Source organism: Protomyctophum bolini (genome assembly GCF_963924005.1).
Source record: "Protomyctophum bolini genome assembly, chromosome: 12".
In the NCBI taxonomy this organism is placed as follows: Eukaryota; Metazoa; Chordata; class Actinopteri; order Myctophiformes; family Myctophidae; genus Protomyctophum; species Protomyctophum bolini.
Genome location: NC_137873.1, coordinates 5,002,421 through 5,021,803, shown reverse-complemented (window position 1 = coordinate 5,021,803; position 19,383 = coordinate 5,002,421). Strand labels below are relative to the sequence as shown.

Here is a 19,383-nt window from a genome sequence, read left to right as displayed (position 1 = left end):
ACTGACATTATTTTCATTTCATTCATCTTTAGGCTAATTATATCGAACAAGGAAGCAATTATTCTCATTCTTTGCCAGTTCTTCGCAGTTGACTGCAGTGACTCTCTGCAAATTGGCCAACGTTCAAAAGAGCGACATCTGTAGTCAAAGAATTCGATAGGATAACCGATTTCGGTGTAACTGCTTGAGTTGGAGGGGGCTGGTCTGGTAGGTCTGCTGTGCTTGTGTGCACTTGTTCCTTAGAAGCATCACCCCTGCAGCGGATTTCGGGTGGTTGCGGATATATAAATTGGATTAAGTCATTTATGCGGTGGGATAACAGGCGGATTATAAATATGCACACTCGGATTCGGGTGACAAAAAAGCTCATCCGCTGATCTCTGATTGACATGATCATGAATTGACATTGAATTTGAAAAAAAGGACACATTTACACAAAATATGTTTGACAATATAAACGCATAATATCCAGCTTGCCCAGAGACATCTTGAAAATATAGCAAATTCGTTCGATACAATTTGTTCCTGAATAACATGTAGTTGGTATCAAGTTCAACTGTGTGTGTGTGTGTGTGTGTGTGTACCTGCAATCTGAACCAGTCCAGTCTCATGCCTCTGAAGTCAAACACATCTCCATCCTCCACTATAAGGAACAAGCATGTGCAAAATTACCACAACACTGTGTTTGATGTTATTTTTAAAACAATATTCACACACATCACATCATCCTTCAATAATTATATTCCACAACACTGAGCTGACATGGACATAAGCATTTAATCTTTGATGTTTACTGTCTGCTGGCGTTTGGCTTATGAATGTTATTCTGTTGTACCAGGTTTTTCTTTTCCTTTTAGATTTTTTTGAGAGAGAGAAACCATGAAACAGTTTTTGGCATAATATAAACACAGTACATTCCAGTATCAACCCATTTTGCGCGGGAACCCCTTTTATGTTATACAAGATCTACAAGCTCACGCCGAGTGGCGCTCTACGAGCTTGTAGGTCTGCTATTTCTTTTAAATGGTGAAAATGTGCCTCACATCTTTGAATATATATTGTTACAGAGTGAACATTTTAACTCAATTCTTTGCTTCTGTGTTGGGGTCCCTGGAACAACATATTTTCATATTGGGGTCCTTTCCTTGACATGAAATATTGAGCACAACTGAAACAGAAACATTTCAGAAAGCCGTCAGGATTTTGAAGACTTTTTTTTAAATTTCGACCTCAGGCCTAAATGGGTTAATTGAACTGAAAGACTGTATAAAGAAAGAATGACCTGTTGCAATTGTACACTCTCAGGGTTAAATGATCATACATGATTACCTCAAACCATGATTTACAGTACAGTAGTTTATGTTTACCTTGTTTGACGCTGAGAGAGGTCATCGTGTTGACGAAGGAAGACATGATGATTGATTCATCTTCTGGACACACAGAGAGGTTCTAGCATAGAAAAAACAAGTTCCATTCTTACGGTGATTAATGTTATCGATGCATGTTCCTTTAGCCATTATTCATCATTGTCATACAAATAAATATTAGGAATATGAAACCATGGGTGGTAGGGGTAGTTTCAGTAACCCCATTCCCCCCGTTAATTAAGATTTGTCCCACTGACATTTTCAATGCTTGTGTGTGTGTGTGTGTGTGTGTGTGTGTGTGTGTGTGTGTGTGTGTGTGTGTGTGTGTGTGTGTGTGTGTACCTGCACCAGTTCGTTGAGCACCACAGCATCGAAACCAGATAGATACTGAACGTAGTACCTCTGCATGACTGGACCATACTTCCTCACATGGGCCCTCAGCTCCTCCATGTAGAAGATCAACTCTGCTATGTGTCTGTAACACACACACACACACACACACACACACACACACTTAACAAGAAATTCTTGAACACAAACAATAGTGGATGCGCAAACTTGGAAAACTCTACAACAAGTGCTTCAGGATACAGATCACGGGCATCGCCTTCTCCATATATGGCGACTGCCAATTATTGCAGACACTGAACAGAATTTTGCCGATGCCTGATCAGCTCTCAGCTTGGGCATGCCTGCAATCTGCAGGCACCTCACGACTGATTTATGGACATTACCAAGGCTTCCAAATATGAACACAAGTAGTTTACATTTGTAGCCAAGCTGTATAATAGCATCTTTAAGACGCTGGTACTTAAGCACCTTAAGCCTCTTCCAGACTGTGGTCAAATGTACATGCCACTTCCAAAATGGTCACTTCTCTACTGTCATCAACACCAACAATATCTGGTGTATTAGCTGTGACATCTGAAATCATCATAGACTCAAATACCACACGACAGTGTGATTTGAGTCTGGCTACATGAACATGGCAGTTAAAACATACGAGTGCTTATACATTTTGGCAGATGATGAAACATATGAACTTAGCTAATAGGTCAACAATTCTGTCGTGCCTAGCGATGTACATTCCATTATATACATAGCAACCAAACACACATTACTGTGTGCGATCATGTATCAGTGTGTGTGTATTATTGTGCGTGTGTGTGTGTGTTTGCTTACTTGTCTAAGTCATCTGTACTTTTCTTCTGGATGTTGTCGGCGTGACGAAGGAGCCAGATGATTTCATCACGGGCAAACGATAATGCCATGAACACAAACAGCGCCTGCAGGTGGAGAACACAGAGTAAAAGAGAGAAAGGTCTCTTTTTGAACACCTACTGTACAAAGAAAAAACACACTACTTTGGTATCATTATCTTCATCAGAACATTATAGGGCCAACTCATGCAGGTGTTAAATAGAAAGTAGAAAAGTTCATCTTAAATCATTATGTTTATAAGAAGACAGAGTCACACTAGTTATCAGAACATAATGTATTCCCTTAATAAACTGTGTGATAACGTATTCTGGCCCCGATTGAAAAGGCATTATCCCAATCCCACAATGCACAACTTGGAGTAAGGGACAAAGCGCTAAAGCATTGTGTGATTTCAAATGCCCAGATTTTGAGCTTGTATAAACTGGGTACCAGTACCAGATCAGGAATCACCATTATTATTATTCGCAGTACTAACGTTGTGGTCCTGTACTTCTGGCTCTCCACAGGAACTCCATAACATAGAATATACAAATATTGCAGCACGACTCTTTAACCCAGGCCTGACGTCGGAATAAATAAAAAACGTTCGCTCTGAAAGAATATATATTCAAAGATTTGTGCCTTACGATTTTTCAAAAATAGCAGACCTAAAATATGATCTGAAGTGGGACGTGTTCCTCAGTCATGTTGCAGGTCCCTTGGTGTGATCCATGGTCAGGCAATGCCCTCTTGATTGTTTATTGTATTACTACACATTATGATACGGTTGATGATGCTGCGTTTGGTCGTCTAAATAATGTAAACTATTTTCAATTTTTTCTTATCTATCTTGTCTGTCCATGAATACGTACTCTGCTGTTGTTGCTTGTGTCTGTATTTTAGGTTGTCTGTTGTATGCGTTTGTAAAAATTCTAAAATAAAGTACTGATCATAAAAATAAGAAAATAGCAGACCTACAAGCTCGTAGTGCGCCACTCGGTGGCACGCTATGAGCTTGTAGATCTGCTATTTTTCAATAGCTAAAGCATAACATAATGCTTAGTTAAAAACACCAAAAGGGGTTCCCACCCCAAGAATGGGTTAAGTTGACATTATATATTACCTTTGGGCCCAGGAGTCCAGGCTGGTCAGCAAGGACGGTAGCCAACTCCTTCAGAGCAGAGCGGAGAAACTTGCGTCTCTCTCTGTGCATGGAGCCTCTGCACATCAAACACATAGATGATGCCCAATGACACATCATTCAATTATATATTCTATCACCTTCGGGACAACATGGTAAGATGAGAGTACCACTGACAGAAGAGGAGAGAAGGCAGGTGGTTGAGCAGGGGAGGAATTAAATATTTTACCTTTACTAGTTCAATAACTGGTCATACTATATATTTTTTTTGTTTTTTGGTAGGGTCAGTAATGTCAGCCCATTGACATTGGCCAAAGAAACTGGCCCAGACAGCCAATAAGTGGAATGTTTCTCAATAGCATTTTTTCTTCCATCCCTTTTCTGGGGTGAACACACAGATATTATTAGTGTAGCGTGAAAACATCAGGGGGCGTAAAAGCATAAGGTTTAAGTGATTAAAAAGTGAAGGGATGCAGGACTAAAAGACTAATGGATGGAGGAATGAGTGGCCAATTAGAGAAAGTGGTTAAACAAGTGCAAAAGCATGCAAGATAAAAGGATAGCAGGTTGAGAAAGAGGGAAAGGCGAGAAGAGACAAAGACAAGAGAGAAGGATGTATGGATGGATAGATAGACAGATAGAGGCAGATTAAGAGATGGAGGGCAAAGAGAGATTAGGATACGTACGCATGAGACAGTGCTTGTTCCTTGCATTCTCTTATGTCGTTGATGCGTTTGTTGTATCTGAAACACACAAATTGAAGAGAGGCACTGATTGAAAACCCTGAACCCAGTGTGTGTGTGTGTGTGTGTGTGTGTGTGTGTGTGTGTGCGTGCGTGCGTGCGTGCGTGCGTGCGTGCGTGCGTGCGTGCGTGCTCGCTCACAAATTGTTTCCATTTTATTATTATCCTGTCTGTGTGTGAACTCCTGCAATTATAGCATTTGTCTACTACTTTTATTTCCTGAGATGGCAACACATACTGTAATGTCCAATTGTTTGTCTTATTGCTTTCTGTATGTCTTTGTCTATTCTTGTTCATGAAAAATTAATACATTTTAAGTTGAAAACAAAAGAAAACCCTAAACTCATGGCATGAAGGTGTTAAAGATTCCAATAAATTATTATTATTATACTAATAAAGACAAACAATTGTGTAATTGAGGATGTTAAGCAGAACAGTGACAATATAGAGACATTGAATATGTTATGAGTGTGTAAAAAATTCCTAAATCGGCAAAAGAGTTTTGACATAAAAATCACAAATGCTCAACATTCATAATGTAGCTTGTACACATCAAGTCACCAAATGTACATTATAAATCAGGCATAAATGTGTGTAGATGCTTCCTACGCACACGTGTGTGTGTGTGTGTGTGTGTGTGTGTGTGTGTGTGTCTGTGTGTCTGTGTGTCTGTGTGTGTGTGTGTGTGTGTGTGTGTGTGTGTGTGTGTGTGCGAGTGTGCACGCGCGCCTACCCTCTGATGTTAACAAACAGGTCCTCAGCTGCTTTGTGAATGTGGAAGACCTCATCTCTAAACAGGCAGAGACACGTGGAACTCTGCAGAGCCAACTTGCCAGTCTCAATAATAACATTCTGTTACATCACCTTTGGTGTCCCTATACATTTATGTTACCTGTCGTCACCTGCTTCCTGGTCATGTGACTTCAGTAACCAATACACGACAGCTATGTCCCACAAAACTCCCTTCAAAATAAAAGCATTTGGCTCAAAGGAAAACGACTTGTTTCACAATAAGATCATAATAACAATGTCTGTTCACCCAGAATATAGAAAAGTTCAGTAGAAAACGTGTTTGGGTTCTTTACAGTTACAGACACAGAGAGGGGGGAGGGGGGGCTAGAGAAAGCAATATGAGATATTTTATGATCTTGTGATTGCAGTACAATACTGTTAAATCAACAGCCTACAATGGTATAGAAGAGGAGACTGACTGGCTTGCTGGCTGACTGACTGACTGACTGACTGACTGACTGGCTGGCTGGCTGGCTGGCTGGCTGGCTGGCTGGCTGGCTGGCTGGCTGGCTTGCTGGCTGGCTGACTGACTGTTAGACTCATATAGGTTGGAAGGAGATGGATTTTAAACTTTGTCATAGAACATCAAAGCCTTGATTGATTGATTGAAATATGTATTAACACTTTAACAGTTTGCAGAATTACAGTACATTTCAAACACAAACTCAATACAAAGACTTTAAGCAATTAAGCATTACACTTGTTTACAAGAGGGTCCACCTGTGTGTGTGTGTGTGTCAAGACATTTGATTAGCAACTACACACACCTGTTGCAAGGTGTCACTGTGAGCTCCTCTCCTCTCCTCTCCTCTCCTCTCCACAAACAGACCTTTAAAACATGTTTTTTAATGTTTTTCTACGTACACTAGACGTATTCTTCATATTTGGAGCATGCCGAATTCAATGGCGGCGGTCTCAAATTTCCACGACGTTTGCAAAGGTCAAAGGTCAGCCAAAAGACTGCAAAATCTGACCATTTTCTGGAATTAATCGCTCAAGATATTTTTTTAAAATCTGAAACTTCACTCAATCCATATTGAGAGTAAGCCGGATGTAATGGCACCGGGCCTGATTTTTTAGGCCACTGATAAAGGTCAAAGATCAGCAAAAAGACTGCAAAAGCGGGCAATCTTTCCCTCTCAATAACTCCACAACGATAAGGACTTGGGGTCTAATTTGTATATATGTTGTTCAGTTTTTCGAGACGATCAAGTGGATATCTTGTTTGTCCTGGTACGACACTTTTCAAAATTTCAGATCTTCCTTCAGTATGGTGTTAGGTTGTACACCTATATGTACCTTCCGAAAGTGGAGGAAGCCAACTTAGGAGTGGCGTACCGGGACAAACAAGATATCCCCTTGTTCGTCTAAAAAAACTGAACAACATATCTCGAAATCGGAATCCAACTTCTTATCGTTTTCGAGTTATTAAGCGAGATAGCGAACCTGTAACCCTAATCAATTAAGAGAACCGTATGTCCGTGTGGGAGGAAACTTATATTGGTGTTTTCAGAGCAACGAGCTGATCAAGAATCTGGTCTCGGTTTTGCTCTACGACCTCGGCAACCATAACCCTAACCCTAGCACGTTTTGGTGGCTGGGTTAGGGTTAGAGAACAGTAAGTCTGTGTGTGAGGAGATTTATATTGATGCGTTCAGGGCGACACGCTGATCAATAATCTGGTGTTTGATTTAGTTTTCGACCATTACTTTTCCCTGTAGATACATATTTATGATTATCTCTAAGACGATTTGACAAAACTTTACAATTCTGACATATGTCAGTCTACCCTCATAATTTATGAGTCTGTCAAAAAAGAAAGTAAGTCTCTAGCACATTCCTGTCAAAAGTTATGATTTTTTAAAGAAATATAAACCAAAATACTCATTCCCAGTTCTGAGCTAGTCTGATTGCTGTCAGCTGTGCTCAATTCAATGGATTGAATGGTGACGCATGTCCCCCCCCCTCTCTCTCTGCTGTTGCATGTCAGAGTACTATATACTTCTCCAGTACAAGGGTCTATAGCCGAGGGACCATTCAGTTCACAGCTTATGCCGTTATTTTACTAGAGACTGTAATTTAACAGTAGAATGCAGTATTTTATGCAAAGCCACATGGAAATAGGCCACACCCAGGTTTTCCCTTCAAAGTTCAGTTGATTGTTGTTGGCCATGCAGTGAAGGAGCCTTCTGTAATCTTTTTAGCCAACAGTTTTTTGCCAAGCAAATTAACAAAACAACACAACAAAAGAAGAAGCAGAAAGAAGACTGATAATCTAAGAAGAAAATCAGACTGATATTAAGGTAAGCAAGTTGCCTACAGTCTATATTTGTAAGTTTTAAACATCTGCTAGCTGCTAGCAACATTGCTCAAGCTACACAACTTACTTTGCCCACTTTGGCAAATCTAACCTACTTTAACAATTTCTGAAACATCAATACGTGAGCAAGATGATATCATGTGATATGTGTACATATTCTTGCTTTGATATGTTAACGTGAGGCACATGAGGACCCACAGTTGCACACCCAATGCTTCTTTTAAATGTGTTCATCCTGCAGATGTCAAAGACATTTCCAAACATACAGAACATTTAAAGTGTATAATTTTTCCCAGGGCTTGGATGGGGATTTGACTCTTGTAATTCAGCTTCTTACAACCCATTTAGGAGAAAGCCAAGATGGACTGCTGATTTTGGCTAATGTGAGTATTGATCAATTATTGTTCAATATTGTGATTGTACACATGCTACAACATTATTATTTTTGTCCTAATTTATTTTAACTTTTCAGTGGTCTAACACAAGTGCTGACGTCGAGAGACAATTCATCCTACCAGCCAGTCCTCGACTTGTTCTGCTTGGTATGTATTTTTGTGTAAAAAAAATGCCCTTTGTGTAAAATGAGGCAATCATAGAACCTTCATGTGAAGATGCCATGCCTTAATTGTATTTTAAGTGAAGATACATCTTGCTCAACTGAAACTGAAATGAAAAGTAGGGAGAGTCTTCTGTTCCATATGTATTTCCTGCCCTTCTACAGATCCACCTTGCAAACCAAGCAACTGCCATTTTTCATGTTTTTGAGAAATATTAAAATGTAATCAAATGAACGTGCATGATAGTAACTACTTCTGTAGTCTCAATCTAATTTCAAACTCTGTTTGTCATGGACTCATTCCCTGTAAATAGTAAATACAGCCAGTGGATGATCAGCGTTGAGGGGCACGTGATCTGTGAGGGCATTCGGGTCAGGAGTTGCTGCACTGTTTGCGGTGTTCTACATTTTCAACCTCAAGTACCAAGACGAGGCCTCCAGAACCCTGGAATTCATTCAAAGGTATCTATTGCTGGTGTAAACATCATAGGTAATCCAAGCTCAGATATATTGTATATATCTCTGCTGCCGGGAGGAAACCTCATAACTCCAAAATGTTCATTTTCCAGGAAATGGAAATTAAGAAAACCTTATATTTTTAAAACAAAGCATTACAGCCTCATCAAAGTTGGTGTTGTAACTGTATGTCAATTACTTCCATGAGAGGGGGAGAGGTGGTGGAGTTAGTTGCTTTAGCAGACATTTTGTGGGTCCAAAGAAGTTAAGAGTTTTTGTCCAAAGCACTTTTTACTACTAAACCTCAAAAATGGAGTTATGAGGTTTCCTCCCAACAGCAGTGGTAATGGTAAAGATTAGGGCTCTTCAATGATTTTCAGGCTAACAAAGGACCCGTAGCTGAGAGAGATGCAGGTACCCACGCACACTACATAAACTTCATTGAATAATATTGTGTTTCAGATTAAACCTTTATAGGTAGATTCATAGACTTGTTTCACAGCAGTATCATCAGTGTTGTGTAAAATGTTGTTTGTTTGGCTTTTTTTTATACCAAACCTCTAATGCATATATGCAATCTACACACTGACAGTACAAAACGCCACAGTGTGATGCATTGTAAGCTTGTAGATCTGCTATTTTATACTTTTATACTTCTGTAGTCTCAATCTAATTTCAAACCTTGTATTTACTATTTAACAGGGAATGAGTCCATGACAAACAGCCAGTGGATGATCAGTGTTGAGGGACACGTGATCTATGAGGGCATTCGGGTCAGGAGTTGCTGTTTTTGGTGTTTTCAACTTCAAGTACCAAGACGAGGCCTCCAGAACCCTGGAATTCATTCAAAGGTATCTATTGCTGGTGTAAACATCATAGGTAATCCAAGCTCAGATATATTGTATATATATCTGCTGCCGGGAGGAAACCACTTCTAAATGAAAAATATCCATTTTATAAATATTTAAAATATTATTTATCAATATACACCCAAATTGTGTACCTCCCCTACTGTGTACCACCCACACAAACAGCAGGTGAGTCTCATCACTCTTGAGGAGCTGGGAATTTGACATTCTAGAATATACAAGTATACCAGAATACACAATAGCCTTTTTAAAACCAGATGAATGGCCCTTTTAGATCTATAGGTTGGCACTTGTTACCTGACTGCAACATTGTCTGTAACTCTACACTACTGGTGTGCAACCTCTATTATATACCTCCTTTCAAAGTTTTTCATTTTGAACCTTTTTAAATGTATTTAGCAGCTACATTGTTTTGCTCAATATATATATATATTTTTTTACAGGCACTCCTGATTGAGCCACGCGATGCAAACCAAACCAAGCCAAGGCCTCTTCCTTTCTCCATCGCTTCCCAATGTCTCCCTTTCATGTTAAGTATTTGCACTTCAACTGTGATGCACTGCTGTTAAAATGATTGTATTGATGCTGCATATTAATATTGCGTATGACGCAGATGATGCTGTTACCTCTCATGTTAAGTATTTTGCATGTTGGCTAGACTGATACAATGCTGTTAAAATATTCTTATTGATGCTGCTGTATTAATATTGCATTATAATGCAGATGCCGTTTTTGCCATGTCCTGTCATTCAGGATTTTAAATGACAGTTTGTTAATTTAAACTGTTTATCTTTTATTTATTGTTTTTTTTGGGGGTTAATTGAGACTGTTTGCTCATTGTCTACCCATGCATGAGTCTGTCAGTCAGTCTGTCATTTATTATTGATTGCATTTAAAATAATAGAAAAAAGTTTTAATGGAGACTATTGTTGAATAGCAGCTTTAATAATAAACCAACTGTGTTGAATATCTATACCTGTGTGTTTTGTATTAGTTGTATATCAATAATTTAATTTTGATTACATTTTATTGAAAACATGCATACTGGAACATACTGTAAAATGACAGTAAAACCCATAGTTATACTGTATTTTTACTGCATTTCAAAATACTGTATGCTGTTAAATTACCATGAACCCACATTTAATTTAAAGTTATATACTGTAATTGAACAGATGATATGCTGTTAAATTACCATGAACAGACATTTAATTTACAGTTATATACTGTAATTGAAAAAAAAGTATGCTGTTTAATTACCATGAACCCACATTTAATTTACAGTTATGTACTGTAATTAAAAAACGGTATGCTGTTAAATTACCATAGGCCCACATTTAATTTACAGTTATATACAGCTTTAGAGACTTACGTCCTACGCTTATCTACTGTAAAATGAATTACAGTAGATGTACTGTAAAATAACAGTAAATTGCGGGCGTCAGTGCTGCCAGTAATTTACTGTAATAGTACAGTGAAATCTCTTACAGTGGCAGACAGCCAAAAGTAAAACATAAAACATAAATGTGTTTTGGCCATCCAATTATTTACCATGCACGCCATCAAATATGAATACACGGTTTTCAAATAATTGCAATGCATACTATTGAAGAATAGCCTACTATAAAACTTCATGTTCAAACACTGATCAAGACAAAAATGGGAAATGATGGATGGTTATTTCACTATATAAATAGGCCTATTCCTGTGGAACCGGGAGTCAAGCAAAAGGGAATGCATCCCAAGTTCTTGTCAGGGTCCCCAGTTCAAACGTTATTACGCTGTAGAGACCTACGTCCTGCGTTACGTCCTACGCTTGAGAGACCTACGTCCTACGCTGTAGAGACCTACGTCCTACGCTGTAGAGACCTACGTTACGTCCTACGCTGTAGAGACCTACGTCCTGCGTTACGTCCTACGCTGTAGAGACCTACGTCCTACGCTTTAGAGACCTACGTCCTACGCTTTAGAGACCTACGTCCTATGCTTTAGAGACCTACGTTACGTCCTACGCTGTAGAGACCTACGTCCTGCGTTACGTCCTACGCTTGAGAGACCTACGTCCTACGCTGTAGAGACCTACGTCCTACGCTGTAGAGACCTACGTTACGTCCTACGCTGTAGAGACCTACGTCCTGCGTTACGTCCTACGCTGTAGAGATCTACGTCCTACGCTTTAGAGACCTACGTCCTACGCTTTAGAGACCTACGTTACGTCCTACGCTGTAGAGACCTACGTCCTGCGTTACGTCCTACGCTGTAGAGACCTACGTCCTACGCTTTAGAGACCTACGTCCTACGCTTTAGAGACCTACATTACGTCCTACGCTGTAGAGACCTACGTCCTGCGTTACGTCCTACGCTTTAGAGACTTACGTCCTACGCTTTAGAGACCTACGTTACGTCCTACGCTGTAGAGACCTACGTCCTGCGTTACGTCCTACGCTGTAGAAACCTACGTCCTACGCTTTAGAGACCTACGTCCTACGCTTTAGAGACCTACGTCCTACGCTTTAGAGACCTACATTACGTCCTACGCTGTAGAGACCTACGTCCTGCGTTACGTCCTACGCTTTAGAGACTTACGTCCTACGCTTTAGAGATCTACGTTACGTCCTACGCTTTAGAGACCTACGTCCTGCGTTACGTCCTACGCTGTAGAGATCTACGTCCTACGCTGTAGAGACCTACGTCCTACGCTTTAGAGACCTACGTCCTACGCTGTAGAGACCTACGTCCTACGCTTTAGAGACCTACGTTACGTCCTACGCTGTAGAGACCTACGTCCTGCGTTACGTCCTACGCTGTAGAGACATACGTCCTACGCTTTAGAGACCTACGTCCTACGCTTTAGAGACCTACGTCCTACGCTTTAGAGACCTACATTACGTCCTACGCTGTAGAGACCTACGTCCTGCGTTACGTCCTACGCTTTAGAGATCTACGTCCTATGCTGTAGAGACCTACGTCCTACGCTTTAGAGACCTACGTCCTACGCTTTAGAGACCTACATTACGTCCTACGCTGTAGAGACCTACGTCCTGCGTTACGTCCTACGCTTTAGAGACTTACGTCCTACGCTTTAGAGATCTACGTTACGTCCTACGCTTTAGAGACCTACGTCCTGCGTTACGTCCTACGCTGTAGAGATCTACGTCCTACTCTGTAGAGACCTACGTCCTACGCTTTAGAGACCTACGTCCTACGCTGTAGAGACCTACGTCCTACGCTTTAGAGACCTACGTTACGTCCTACGCTGTAGAGACCTACGTCCTGCGTTACGTCCTACGCTGTAGAGACCTACGTCCTACGCTTTAGAGACCTACGTCCTACGCTTTAGAGACCTACGTCCTACGCTTTAGAGACCTACATTACGTCCTACGCTGTAGAGACCTACGTCCTGCGTTACGTCCTACGCTTTAGAGATCTACGTCCTATGCTGTAGAGACCTACGTCCTACGCTTTAGAGACCTACGTTACGTCCTACGCTGTAGAGACCTACGTCCTGCGTTACGTCCTACGCAGTAGAGACCTACGTCCTACGCTTTAGAGACCTACGTCCTACGCTTTAGAGACCTACGTCCTACGCTTTAGAGACCTACGTCCTACGCTTTAGAGACCTACATTACGTCCTACGCTGTAGAGACCTACGTCCTGCGTTACGTCCTACGCTTTAGAGACTTACGTCCTACGCTTTAGAGATCTACGTTACGTCCTACGCTGTAGAGATCTACGTACGTCCTACGCTTTAGAGACCTACGTCCTACGCTGTAGAGACCTACGTCCTACGCTTTAGAGACCTACGTTACGTCCTACGCTGTAGAGACCTACGTCCTGCGTTACGTCCTACGCTGTAGAGACCTACGTCCTACGCTTTAGAGACCTACGTCCTACGCTTTAGAGACCTACATTACGTCCTACGCTGTAGAGACCTACGTCCTGCGTTACGTCCTACGCTTTAGAGATCTACGTCCTACGCTGTAGAGACCTACGTCCTACGCTTTAGAGACCTACGTCCTACGCTTTAGAGACCTACGTTACGTCCTACGCTTTAGAGATCTACGTCCTACGCTGTAGAGACCTACGTCCTGCGTTACGTCCCACGCTTGAGAGACCTACGTCCTACGCTGTAGAGACCTACGTCCTACGCTTTAGAGACCTACGTCCTACGTTACGTCCTACGTTTTAGAGATCTACGTCCTATGCTACGTCCTGCGCTTTAGAGACTTACGTTACGTCCTACGCTTTAGAGACCTACGTCCTACGCTGTAGAGACCTACGTCCTACGCTTTAGAGACCTACATCCTACGCTTTAGAGACCTACGTTACGTCCTACGCTGTAGAGACCTACGTCCTGCGTTACGTCCTACGCTTTAGAGACTTACGTCCTACGCTGTAGAGACCTACATCCTGCGTTACGTCCTACGCTTTAGAGACCTACGTCCTACGCTGTAGAGACCTACGTCCTACGCTTTAGAGACCTACATCCTACGCTTTAGAGACCTACGTTACGTCCTACGCTGTAGAGACCTACGTCCTGCGTTACGTCCTACGCTTTAGAGACTTACGTCCTACGCTGTAGAGACCTACGTCCTGCGTTACGTCCTGCGCTTTAGAGACCTACGTTACGTCCTACGCTTTAGAGACCTACGTCCTACGCTGTAGAGACCTACGTCCTACGCTGTAGAGACCTACGTCCTACGCTGTAGAGACCTACGTCCCACGCTACGTCCTACGCTGTATTTCATAGGCGTGATTGGCGTGGTTTGTTTGTGGGTGTGGTTTGTTTGTTTGTGGGCGTGACTTGATTGTTTGTGGGTTAGGGTTAGGGTTAGGGTTAGGGTTAGTGGCTTTATTGTTTGTGGGTGTGGTTTGTTTGTTTGTGGGCGTGTCTTGATTGTGGGCGTAGCATGTTTGTTTGTGGGAGTGGCTTGTTTGTGGGTGTGGCTTGATTGTTTGTGGGTGTGGCTTGTTTGTTTGTGGGCGTGTCTTGATTGTGGGCGTAGCATGTTTGTTTGTGGGAGTTGCTTGTTTGTGGGTGTGGCTTGATTGTTTGTGGGTGTGGCTTGATTGTTTGTGGGTGTGGCTTGTTTGTTTGTGGGCGTAGCATGTTTGTTTGTGGGAGTGGCTTGTTTGTGGGTGTGGCTTGATTGTTTGTGGGTGTGGCTTGATTGTTTGTGGGCGTAGCATGTTTGTTTGTGGGAGTTGCTTGTTTGTGGGTGTGGCTTGATTGTTTGTGGGTGTGGCTTGATTGTTTGTGGGTGTGGCTTGTTTGTTTGTGGGCGTAGCATGTTTGTTTGTGGGAGTGGCTTGTTTGTGGGTGTGGCTTGTTTGTTTGTGGGTGTGGCTTTATTGTTTGTGTGGGAGTGGCTTGATTGTTTGTGGGTGTGGCTTGTTTGTTTGTGGGCGTGTCTTGATTGTGGGTGTGGCTTGATTGTTTGTGGGTGTGGCTTGTTTGATTGTGGGTGTGGCTTGTTTGTTTGTGGGCGTGTCTTGATTGTGGGTGTGGCTTGATTGTTTGTGGGTGTGGCTTGTTTGATTGTGGGTGTGGCTTGTTTGTTTGTGGGCGTGTCTTGATTGTGGGTGTGGCTTGATTGTTTGTGGGTGTGGCTTGTTTGTTTGTGGGTGTGGCTTGTTTGTTTGTGGGCGTAGCATGTTTGTTTGTGGGAGTGGCTTGTTTGTGGGCGTGTCTTGATTGTGGGTGTGGCTTGATTGTTTGTGGGTGTGGCTTGTTTGATTGTGGGTGTGGCTTGTTTGTTTGTGTGCGTAGCATGTTTGTTTGTGGGAGTGGTTTGTTTGTGGGTGTGGCTTGTTTGTTTGTGGGCGTGTCTTGATTGTGGGCGTAGCATGTTTGTTTGTGGGAGTTGCTTGTTTGTGGGTGTGGCTTGATTGTTTGTGGGTGTGGCTTGTTTGTTTGTGTGCGTAGCATGTTTGTTTGTGGGAGTGGCTTGTTTGTGGGTGTGGCTTGTTTGTGGGTGTGGCTTGATTGTTTGTGGGTGTGGCTTGTTTGTTTGTGGGCGTGTCTTGATTGTGGGCGTAGCATGCTTGTTTGTGGGAGTGGCTTGTTTGTGGGTGTGGCTTGTTTGTTTGTGGGTGTGGCTTTATTGTTTGTGTGGGAGTGGCTTGATTGTTTGTGGGTGTGGCTTGATTGTTTGTGGGAGTGGCTTGATTGTTTGTGGGTGTGGCTTGTTTGTTTGTGGGCGTAGCATGTTTGTTTGTGGGAGTGGCTTGTTTGTGGGTGTGGCTTGTTTGTTTGTGGGTGTGGCTTTATTGTTTGTGTGGGAGTGGCTTGATTGTTTGTGGGTGTGGCTTGTTTGTTTGTGGGCGTGTCTTGATTGTGGGTGTGGCTTGATTGTTTGTGGGTGTGGCTTGTTTGATTGTGGGTGTGGCTTGTTTGTTTGTGTGCGTAGCATGTTTGTTTGTGGGAGTGGCTTGTTTGTGGGTGTGGCTTGTTTGTTTGTGGGCGTAGCATGTTTGTTTGTGGGAGTGGCTTGTTTGTGGGCGTGGCTTGATTGTGGGTGTGGCTTGATTGTTTGTGGGTGTGGCTTGTTTGATTGTGGGTTTGGCTTGTTTGTTTGTGTGCGTAGCATGTTTGTTTGTGGGAGTGGCTTGTTTGTGGGTGTGGCTTGTTTGTTTGTGGGCGTAGCATGTTTGTTTGTGGGAGTGGCTTGTTTGTGGGTGTGGCTTTATTGTTTGTGGGTGTGGTTTGTTTGTTTGTGGGCGTGTCTTGATTGTGGGCGTAGCATGTTTGTTTGTGGGAGTTGCTTGTTTGTGGGTGTGGCTTGATTGTTTGTGGGAGTGGCTTGATTGTTTGTGGGTGTGGCTTGTTTGTTTGTGGGCGTAGCATGTTTGTTTGTGGGAGTGGCTTGTTTGTGGGTGTGGCTTGTTTGTTTGTGGGTGTGGCTTTATTGTTTGTGTGGGAGTGGCTTGATTGTTTGTGGGTGTGGCTTGTTTGTTTGTGGCCGTGTCTTGATTGTGGGTGTGGCTTGATTGTTTGTGGGTGTGGCTTGTTTGATTGTGGGTGTGGCTTGTTTGTTTGTGTGCGTAGCATGTTTGTTTGTGGGAGTGGCTTGTTTGTGGGTGTGGCTTGTTTGTTTGTGGGCGTGTCTTGATTGTGGGTGTGGCTTGATTGTTTGTGGGTGTGGCTTGTTTGATTGTGGGTGTGGCTTGTTTGTTTGTGGGAGTTGCTTGTTTGTGGGAGTGGCTTGATTGTTTGTGGGTGTGGCTTGTTTGTTTGTGGGCGTAGCATGTTTGTTTGTGGGAGTGGCTTGTTTGTGGGTGTGGCTTGTTTGTTTGTGGGCGTGTCTTGATTGTGGGCATAGCATGTTTGCTTGTGAGAGTTGCTTGTTTGTGGGTGTGGCTTGATTGTTTGTGGGAGTGGCTTGATTGTTTGTGGGTGTGGCTTGTTTGTTTGTGGGCGTAGCATGTTTGTTTGTGGGAGTGGCTTGTTTGTCAATCAAGCCACACCCACAAACAATCAAGCCACTCCCACAAACAATCAAGCCACACCCACAAACAAGCCACTCCCACAAACAAACATGCTACGCCCACAATCAAGACACGCCCACAAACAAACAAACCACACCCACAAACAATCAAGCCACACCCACAAACAAGCCACTCCCACAAACAAACATGCTACGCCCACAAACAAACAAGCCACACCCACAAACAATCAAGCCACACCCACAAACAACAAAGCCACACCCACAAACAATCAAGACACGCCCACAAACAATCAAGCCACACCCACAAACAATCAAGCCACACCCACAAACAAACAAGCCACTCACACAAACAAACAAGTCACACAGCCACACCCACAAACAAGCCACTCCCACAAACAATCAAGCCACACCCACAAACAAGCCACTCCCACAAACAAACATGCTACGCCCACAATCAAGACACGCCCACAAACAAACAAACCACACCCACAAACAATCAAGCCACACCCACCCACAAACAATCAAGCCACACCCACAAACAATTAAGCCACACCCACAAACAAGCCACTCCCACAAACAATCAAGACACGCCCACAAACAATCAAGCCACACCCACAAACAATCAAGCCACACCCACAAACAAACAAGCCACTCCCACAAACAATCAAGACACGCCCACAAACAATCAAGCCACACCCACAAACAATCAAGACACGCCCACAAACAATCAAGCCACACCCACAAACAATCAAGCCACACCCACAAACAATCAAGACACGCCCACAAACAATCAAGCCACACCCACAAACAACAAAGCCACTCCCACAAACAAACAAGTCACACCCACAAACAATCAAGCCACACCCACAAACAAACAAGCCACACCCACAAACAAACAAACCACACCCACAAACAATAAAGCCACTCCCACAAACAATCAAGCCACGCCCACAAACAAACCACACCCACAAACAATTAAGCCACACCCACAAACAATCAAGCCACTCCCACAAACAATCAAGCCACACCCACAAACAAGCCACTCCCACAAACAAACATGCTACGCCCACAATCAAGACACGCCCACAAACAAACAAACCACACCCACAAACAATCAAGCCACACCCACAAACAATCAAGCCACACCCACAAACAATTAAGCCACACCCACAAACAAGCCACTCCCACAAACAATCAAGACACGCCCACAAACAATCAAGCCACACCCACAAACAATCAAGACACGCCCACAAACAATCAAGCCACACCCACAAACAACAAAGCCACTCCCACAAACAAACAAGTCACACCCACAAACAATCAAGCCACACCCACAAACAAACAAGCCACACCCACAAACAAACAAACCACACCCACAAACAATAAAGCCACTCCCACAAACAATCACGCCACGCCCACAAACAATTAAGCCACACCCACAAACAAACCACACCCACAAACAATAAAGCCACTCCCACAAACAATCAAGCCACGCCCACAAACAAACCACACCCACAAACAATCAAGCCACACCCACAAACAATCAAGCCACACCCACAAACAATCAAGCCACACCCACAAAAAACAAGACACGCCCACAAACAATCAAGCCACACCCACAAACAATCAGCCACACCCACAAAAAACAAGCCACACCCACAAACAATCAAGCCACACCCGCAAACGCCACACCCACAAACAATCAAGCCACACCCACAAACAATCAAGCCACACCCGCAAACGCCACACCCACAAACAAACAAGCCACACCCACAAACAATCAAGCCACACCCGCAAACGCCACACCCACAAACAAACAAGCCACACCCACAAACAAACAAACCACACCCACAAACAATAAAGCCACTCCCACAAACAATCACGCCACGCCCACAAACAATTAAGCCACACCCACAAACAAACCACACCCACAAACAATAAAGCCACTCCCACAAACAATCAAGCCACGCCCACAAACAAACCACACCCACAAACAATCAAGCCACACCCACAAACAATCAAGCCACACCCACAAACAATCAAGCCACACCCACAAAAAACAAGACACGCCCACAAACAATCAAGCCACACCCACAAACAATCAAGCCACACCCACAAAAAACAAGCCACACCCACAAACAATCAAGCCACACCCGCAAACGCCACACCCACAAACAATCAAGCCACACCCACAAACAATCAAGCCACACCCGCAAACGCCACACCCACAAACAAACAAGCCACACCCACAAACAATCAAGCCACACCCGCAAACGCCACACCCACAAACAATCAAGCCACACCCACAAACAATCAAGCCACACCCGCAAACGCCACACCCACAAACAAACAAGCCACACCCACAAACAATCAAGCCACACCCGCAAACGCCACACCCACAAACAAACAAGCCACTCCCACAAACAATCACGCCACGCCCACAAACAATTAAGCCACACCCACAAACAAACCACACCCACAAACAATAAAG

General features: G+C 43.2%; 1 protein-coding gene and 1 long non-coding RNA gene across 2 annotated transcripts; one reads left to right on the top strand and one right to left on the bottom strand.

Annotated features, from left to right (window-relative positions):
- Positions 1 to 282: 282 nt before the first annotated feature.
- Positions 283 to 7,416, bottom strand: LOC308325421 (nck-associated protein 1-like; the record flags this gene model as incomplete). Its single annotated transcript, XM_080777913.1, has 8 exons — positions 283 to 643; positions 1,368 to 1,449; positions 1,710 to 1,842; positions 2,550 to 2,653; positions 3,691 to 3,787; positions 4,395 to 4,451; positions 5,185 to 5,303; positions 7,375 to 7,416. The coding sequence occupies 8 exons, from the start codon at positions 7,414 to 7,416 to the stop codon at positions 300 to 302; spliced, it is 978 nt and encodes a 325-aa protein (XP_080634039.1). The 3' UTR covers positions 283 to 299.
- Positions 7,417 to 7,857: 441 nt separating this feature from the next.
- LOC308325614 lies at positions 7,858 to 8,553 on the top strand. The gene is made up of 3 exons (XR_013965049.1): positions 7,858 to 7,946; positions 8,036 to 8,105; positions 8,434 to 8,553. It is a non-coding gene; the product is annotated as an uncharacterized lncRNA (long non-coding RNA).
- The last annotated feature ends 10,830 nt before the right edge of the window (positions 8,554 to 19,383 follow it).